General features: G+C 38.4%; 1 protein-coding gene across 1 annotated transcript in view; it reads right to left on the bottom strand.

Moving 5' to 3' along the window:
- Positions 1 to 3,931: 3,931 nt before the first annotated feature.
- TINAG (tubulointerstitial nephritis antigen) overlaps positions 3,932 to 8,433 on the bottom strand; it is a 37,284-nt gene continuing 32,782 nt past the window's right edge. Inside the window, exons 11-12 of the mRNA XM_056856167.1 lie at positions 7,818 to 7,863; positions 3,932 to 4,048 (exon numbers count right to left, since the gene is read on the bottom strand). Coding sequence (XP_056712145.1) covers positions 3,932 to 4,048; positions 7,818 to 7,863 — 163 coding nt within the window. The remainder of the gene's footprint in view (positions 4,049 to 7,817; positions 7,864 to 8,433) is intronic.

Here is an 8,433-nt window from a genome sequence, read left to right as displayed (position 1 = left end):
ATAGGCTTCCAAACTAATTTTCATTAGAGTCTTTGGTATTCCCACGATGTCTGCACATTTATTCTTGAAGCACATCCGATTTTTCACTCATAAGCAAAGAATATCAAAGAAAATACCAAAGGAAGTTTCACAATGCAATTGGATGAGAAAATAACTGCAGGGTATTGAGGCCATTTAATTTCAAGCAATTTGAAACCTCAACGGCCTCATACTGACAGCTAATTATTCCATAGCTTGCATCAAACTGATAATTGCCAGACTTCACCTCATACTGCCAGGGATACTATTTAAACAGGACTACACCAACAACACTGAAGAAACATTCCAAGAATTTTTCTACTGCAGCTGGAGTCCGCTCAATACACTATGCATTTGTATTAAGCGGTGAGAAGAAACAGAGTGGATTGTTAATGGTTTTTTATCTGTCCTTTTAGGAGGAGAGGCATAGCTTGAGAAGGAAGGCTGGAAGAAAGTAAGCTTAGATATGGGAAATCTTTCATTATAATCACAACCACCATTAGTGTTGCCAGCCTCTAGGTGGTGGCTGGGCACCTCCGAGAATTACAACTGGTTTACAATCGTCAGAGATCAGTTCCCCCTAGAGAAAATGGCTACCTTGCAAGGTGGACTCTGTGGCATTATACCCCCACCCTCTCCCAGGCTCCTACCACTAAAATCTCCAGCAATTTCCCATCACAGAGCTGGCAACCCAAACCACTATGTGTCCGTTGCTTGGCAATCCAATCTCTCAAAGCTTCACCCCCTCTCTCTTGGACCTTCTGCATGCTAATCATGTGTTGTACAACTGAGCCACAACCTCTTCCTAATGTATGATTCCTTTATGAATCTATAATTCTTCACTTTCTAGAAGTTTGACTTTTTGACATGCTAAGAAACAATTCTATGATGAATGATAAAAGCTCTCAGTTACAACAAAGAACAGAATAGGAAGAGTAGCTTGTACATTTTTCACCATGGGCAAAAAAAGGAAGAAAGCACCACATTATACAGGGACATTATAACATTGGCGATTTCATTTTCAATCCCTTTCCTAATAATCCCCAACATAGAGTTTGCCTTTTTCACTGCTGCAGCACACTGGGTTGACACTTTCATTGAGCTATCTACTACGATCTCAAGATCTTCTTTGCTCTCAGTCTCAGCAAGTTCAGACCCTAGTAGCCTATACTTGAAGTTTACACTTACCAACACTGAACTTCATTTGCCACATTGTTGCCCATCCAATATGTAGAGATCCTCCTGGGCCTCTTCACAGTCATCCTTGGTTTTCACCATCCTGAATAATTTTGTGTCATCTGCAAACCTGGCCAGTCCGCTACTCACCCCTAGTTCCAGATTATCGATGAACACATTAAATAGTACCAGCCCCAATACTGATCCTTCCTGAAAATAGTGGTGGTGGCATGAGTACATGCCCCACATATCCCACAGTCAACACAGAAGCAAAAAATTCATTCAGCTACTCTGCCATCTCCCCAACTGCCTTTAGCAATCCCTTAATTCTTCCGTCATCCAAAAGCCCAACGGCTCCTCTGGTTGGTTTCCTGCTCTGGATATATTTAAATAAATGTTTATTGTTTGTCTTTTAGGAACCTGCTCCTCAAATTCTCTTTTTGCATTCCTAATTATTGACTAACATTTCTTTTGTCAGAGCCTGTGGCCCATTCTGTTCAATTCATTGGGGCAGACCTTTCACTTTTAAAAAGCAGCCTCTTTATAAAAATAGCTTCCTTAACTAGCATTGTTAACCATGCAGGCATTCCCTTAGACTTGGCAGTGCCTTTCTTAATCTGTGGAATGCATTCTATCTGGGCTTCAGTTATGAGAGGATATTGGCCCATCACCCAAGGAAGGGGTCCCTTCTAAGGGATCACATCCTTCCTCCTCAGATTGATACCCTCCGACCATGAGACTCTCACTCTCCACAACAGCAGAAGAGCTGTCAGCACAGGAGTGGAACTGTCCTGGCAAGTCCCTGAAGGTCTCAGCCCCAAATGATTAAAAATGGATAATGATTACAAATAACGTTAGTTATCAGATGTGAAAAGATCCTAAAGTATTTTAACCTGGGGTTTCAAAATAGTGAGTCAGACCTGATGATAGATAATTAGGAACAGTATTAATAACAGCCGCAAGGTTGTGTGTAGCCTGTGTGTGAAAATCAAAAGCTGCATTGGCTCTTATGGATTGGTACAAGAGGATATGGGCAGTGGCCTTTCAAACTAAATTAACTTATTACAGAAGAGAAACCCAATCAAATAAGTTTGTTAAAAACTGGATATTGTTTATTGAATATTGGAACACACATTTTGCTGATTCTGTGAGGATGTATGTATTGTTTTCTCTGACATACTCTGAATAAAACATAAAGCATAATTAAAAAAAATATTTGGCTGATGACTTTATATAGTGGAGAGCTACAAGGTCAACAGGATATCCAGCTGTTTGCATCTGCTTAGGCTCCAGTGGATTTTAGTTTATGTTTGTCTACAGATGTAGAGCAAAAACATTCTCACATAGAATTCCAGATTTCTTCTGCCCAGTGATTTGGCATTTAAGTAGGGGTTAGCACTAGGATATCATTCTTTTCTTCTTCTCCATTGAACATATACTGGTTAATTTCACAAGATAATTGCACATGCCACAGTAATACAAATGATGCAACCTGACCTTAGACCTGATAAATGTGTCTTTTGCTACATGGCAAACTGCATGACATTCAATCACAATTTGGCACAGGTGTTTGTATGATGCGGCCCCACATGTGACAACAGAAAAGTTGTCAGAAATGCCAAAAAAAAAAAGAAGGACTCTGTTGGTATGTCAAAAATGTTACAACTGTGTGAATATCCACATCATATGTGCATGATGTCGTCCCTGAGTGGAGGCATAACAAGTGGTTTACCACTCCATAAAAAGATAGCCTCAGTTTTTGAAACATAAGTTTGCTCCTTCCTTTATATTGTCTTTTCACCCAAGTGTTCTGTAGACAAAGAAAATAACTATTTATTATGTCATTTTACTGCTGAACACAAAGCCTGTGCATACCATTCAAAACAGAATTTTGCAAAGATTAATATATGTTAATCCATTCAAAAATTTATAACTCATGTGCATACATAGGCTCATACACACAGATTATACAACTTTGCATAAGTGTCAATAATGATCTCTGTCATCTCCACTAGAAGATGTTCATGAAAGATTTCTGCTTCTGAAATGTTCCAGAATCCTCAGTATGCTTAGAGTGTTAAACAGTATATAGAGAAAAGAGGATTTAATCATTTGATGTCACCAAATCTTTAAATGCATAAAAACATCCACCCTTTCCCAGCAAGAGAGCAACACATGAAAAAGTAGCTTTCTGAAAGCATAGCAGATGCAAATGCCCATCTGGATAGCCCCATTTCTGTTGTTGAGCTCATCTGGATTCTGTTGAAAAGGCTAACTATCTGTTGACATATCTGTTTCTAAGGCCGCCAATTGTTACATATAATTAGAAACTCATGAGAGCTGGGTCAGAAAAAAGCAGATATGCCCACTTTTCTCATTTCACCAAAATGAATGGGACTTAATTTGCTTTTATACATGGCAAAGGTATATAGCTCAATATGTAGCAATGCAGTTAAAATTCAGAACCCTGTCTAAAAACACACACATAAAAAGTAATGAGAAGTAACTCTTACGCACACCTGCTGACATTTGAATTCTGTCAATAATTACAAAAACCATTACCAGAAAGAAAGGCAAGTAACATAGCTGGATACCGTGGGATGAATTTCTATGTTTTAGTTTCCACCAAGACATGCATTTAGCTAAAATAAAACAATTACATAAAATCCACAGGGATACATATGGATGATGGCTTATACATCACATTGTGTTGAGGAATGCCACGAAGGAGAACTTTCTAAAGGTGACACTTGATACCTATAATCAGTTTTTCAATATCACATTCATTTTGTCCACGTAAAATCCGGAAGTAGCCATTTTCTCCCCAGGTCTTTCCCCAGGAATTTGCAACAATCTAGGAAGGTGGGAAAAAGAGACAATACATTATTTAATTAGATATTTATACCCCACTTTCCTGCCCAGTGAGGATCTAAAGCAGCTTACTACATTGTTCTCCCCTCCTCCAGTTAATCTTCACAACAACTCTATAAATAGGTTATGCTGAGAGAATGTGACTGGTCCATGGTCATCAAGTAAGCTTCCATAGGAGAGTAGGGATACCGTGATCTGCTAGATCCTAGAGTCTAGACCAACACTCTAACTTCTACTCTACACTGTCTCTGTTAAGGCTCAAACTGTAACAACACAGTGAAAGAAGATAGGGTATACCTGAGAGATGAGATACTGGAGTCTTCCAAATGGGTTGGCACTTTCCCATGCTTCTTACAAGGAGTACTTTACAATAAGCCTAACAAGTAGAACATCTAGTCCAGAATTATACTGACAGTAAATTAGACTTTATAAGATGCCCCCACTGTGCTGCTTTCCTTGTTTGGTGGTGGTGGTAGTGGTGGAGGAGGAGGAAGAGGAAGAGGAAGAGCTCTTAATAAAACTGTGACAAGCCCAAGGTCACCCAGCTGGCTTCATGTGTAGGAGTGAGGAAACCAACCCAGTTCACCAGACTAGAGTGTGCCACTTATGTGTAAGAGTGGGGAATTGAACCTGGCTCTCCAGAGTCCACCGCTCCAAACCACCACTCTTATCTACACCACACTGGCTCTCAGCATGTTTACCCCCAACTGACCAATGATATACAGCAGGTGTATGGGAGAAATAGGATCAAACCAAAAATTGGCCTGTGCAGGCAGTAGCCAACTGCCAGGTAGTAGCAGATCTCCTGCTAATTCAACTGATCTCCAGCCGAAAGAGATCAGATCACCTGGAGAACAATGGCGGCTTTGGCAATTGAACTCTATGGCATTGAAGTCCCTCCCCATCCCAAACCCTGCCCTCTTCAGGCTCCGCCCACAAAATCTCCTGCCGGTTGCAAAGAGGGACGTCGCAACCCTAGCAGGCAGTGATTGGAGCTGAAGAAGGACAGGTGGAGCATGGGTGCTTATTTTCTTCCTCTGATGTCAGTAGAGCAAAATCACTCTGCACAAGCTTTTTTGCTAAAAAGAACAAAAAATTAACCCTGTCTCCTTTTACCCATAGGCAAAAATGCAATACAAGGAAGGTGACTTTGAGTGGTAAAAGGACCACAGAGGAAAGAGAAGCATTTGTTTTTTTAAATTAAACCCACAGTGGGCAAAGTGCAGAATTCCACATCAGATGTCATTTGAGCCTTACCCTGGCACTGAGCCACTGGGTACATTCATTAGAACTTTCATTTGTTCAGTGGATTCCATGCATTGAAGGTGACTATACTCTTGACAGGGAGAAGGCAAAAGAGATGCTGAGAGAAAACCACATTGCTGCTAATCCAAGCACTATGTGTGGGGATATGGCCCCAGCCAGGATAGATCAAGGTGACAGATATGGGGCAGTGGAGGCACTCCAACAGTCTGGATAAATGTAGTCTTTTAAAAAAACCACTGAAATCATGGGTGCTCATGTTGGGTGCAACCACCCTGTTTTATTGGTTTCAATGGGATTTTGTCACAATTAGCTTTTCTCTATTACAAAGTTTGACTTACCAATGAATCGATGTCTGATAATTGTTCAATCAAGAAAGGAACCAGACAGGGATGTCCCCTGTCTCCATTATTATTTTTGTTGGTGTTGGAATCACTATGTTGTAAGCTAAGGAGTATGGAGGACATTTGCGGATTAAAAATTAAAAAACATGAATTAAAATTGAGAGCATTCATGGATGACCTTCTGTTAATTTTGGAGAACCCAACACAATCAATGAAGATATTGCTGGAAACTTTGGACGACTTTGGAAGTGTATCGGGGTTTAAAGTTAACCAAGAAAAAACAAAGACAATATTTAAGAATTTACCAGAAACAGAACAGGAGGAATTTATATCATATACAGGTTGGGACAAGGCTAATAAGGTCAAATATTTGGGAATCTGGATCTCTGCGAAGAATAAAGAATTGATAACTATCTTAAATTATGGGATAAAATAAAAACTGACATGATCATTTGGTCAAATAAAAAGCTGTCACTTTTGGGACGTATATCAACAGTCCAAATGAATATTTTACCAAGGATGCTTTTCTTATTCCAAAATTTGCCTATAATATCACATGTTAAATATTTTGATACTTGGAGGAAAGACGTATTAAATTTCATCTGGCAAGGGAAAAAGCCGAGGATTGCTTATAAACACTTGGTGGACTCTAAAGTTAGAGGAGGTTTAGCATTACCTAATTTTCAACTTTATGCTGAAGCGGCCGCTTTAGTATGGCTAAAGGACTGGATGAACGTATCTAACTAGCGTCTGTTAGATCTTGAAGGTTTTAACAATATAAGTGGATGGCATGGCTATTTGTGGTATGGTAAAATCAAGATACAAGCATCATTTCGTAACCATATAATCAGGTCCTCCTTATTTCATACTTGGATGAGATATAAACATATTCTTGAACCAGTAACACCGATATGGATATCACCTCAAGAAATGTTGACATTACGCCCACTTAGATTGGACAAATTTATCACCTACCAAGAGTTAATTAACTGGGAAGGAAAAATAAGCTCACTAAAAGACTTTCAGTTACTTAAAGACGATTTACAATGGCTTCAATATCATCAAATTAAATCAGTATTTACACAAGATATGAAGAACGGATTCTCTAAAGAAAAATCGCCTTTTCACAGGATGTTATTAGATAATAACACTCAACTGATCTCTAAAATGTATAATCTTCTTTTAACAATTTATTGTGAGCAGGAAATAATTAAACCAACAATGATTAATTGGGCTCAAACTGTGGGACATGATATTGCTTTAAATAAATGGGAAAGATTATGGGCAAAAGACCTGAAAGGAATAAATGTGCAGTCAATTCGAGAAAATATATATAAAATGATGTATAGATGGCATTTAACACCTAAGAAGATTGCAAGGATTTATAAAGTGACATCCCCTAAATGTTGGAAATGTAATAAAGAAATTGGTTCTTTTTATCATATGTGGTGGACCTGTGATAAAGCTAAGGAGTTTTGGGATATGATTTATAATGAAGTGAGACTGATAGTACAAAAAAATATACCTAAGACACCAGAAATGATGCTACTAAGCATGATACTTGATGACTTGTTAACACAAAGGACTTTTCTGATTTATGCTACAACAGCGGCAAGATTGCTCTTTGCAGTGAAATGGAAAGGGGCAGAAATCCCAGGGAAAAAAGACTGGATTTTGAAAATGTTTGAACTGGTGGAAATGGCAAAACTTACAGCCATTTTAAATCAAAAAGACAATGCACGATTTATGGGGGAATAGGAGGCTTGGATGAAATATTGTGAATATGAATTAGGACTGGGGAAAATGGAAGACTACCTTTTAATCTGATCTAAATGATACTATTAATATCAAGAATACAATTAATTATACTTATAGAATATGTTATATGAAACTTAACTGAGATATAAGAAGATCAGACCAATCATGATGGGTTAGAATACTTTATTAAGAGGCGGACGGAGGTGATGGGGAAGTCGAAAAATTTTCCGTTATCTGGTACTTTATAACGTTTATAAGAAATTACAACAACATCTAGTTAGGATTTAGAATTACATGTTACCATTATTGTTGTTTGTTAATATGGGAAATTTGTATTATAAAATCCAATAAAATTTTAATTAAAAAAAAATACAAAGTTTGACTTACCCAATATTTCTGGCTTTGTTCTTCTGCATCTTGCAGTTCACCCCACCTATTCAAACAGATGGCATTAGTGAGATATGCTACATTTATTTTTCTTGTATATCCTTGTTGGGGGGTGGGGGAACGCAAACAAAACACACATAAATGAGCAAATTTTAGTGAACGGGTTTTTTAAAAAAAAAAACCCCTGTAAGCAATCAATATGAACCGTAACAAACAGGAATGAGAGTTTTAAAGTCTTTGGGGGATGTCTCTGTTATGCTGACTGAGAAGAGTCAGCATGGAACATGGCGCACACCATTAAGACACTTCCTGCCTGTCACTAAAATAGCCTAATCAATTCCTTAATGAGTTCTCTTCTGTGGGAAGGCTGCCAGTTAGTTGAACAAACTGGAATGAGAGTAAATAAAAGTAAACACTTTCCCCCCCAAGCTTCCTGCCTACATGTTTAATTTAATTTAAACTACCTCTTATTATGCTCAGAATTTAATTGGCAGAATTGGGACTATGGATATTATGCCTCTAATTAAACTGGTGAAAGGCCTTACTGTAGCTTTTAACTTTAGACAGTGAGCTCTGCATGTGGAGTTGTAATCTCAGCAGCAATCAAGCCAATGGC

This window comes from Euleptes europaea, chromosome 10 (assembly GCF_029931775.1).
Source record: "Euleptes europaea isolate rEulEur1 chromosome 10, rEulEur1.hap1, whole genome shotgun sequence".
Lineage (NCBI taxonomy): Eukaryota > Metazoa > Chordata > Lepidosauria > Squamata > Sphaerodactylidae > Euleptes > Euleptes europaea.
This window is presented reverse-complemented; position numbering and strand designations above follow the sequence as displayed.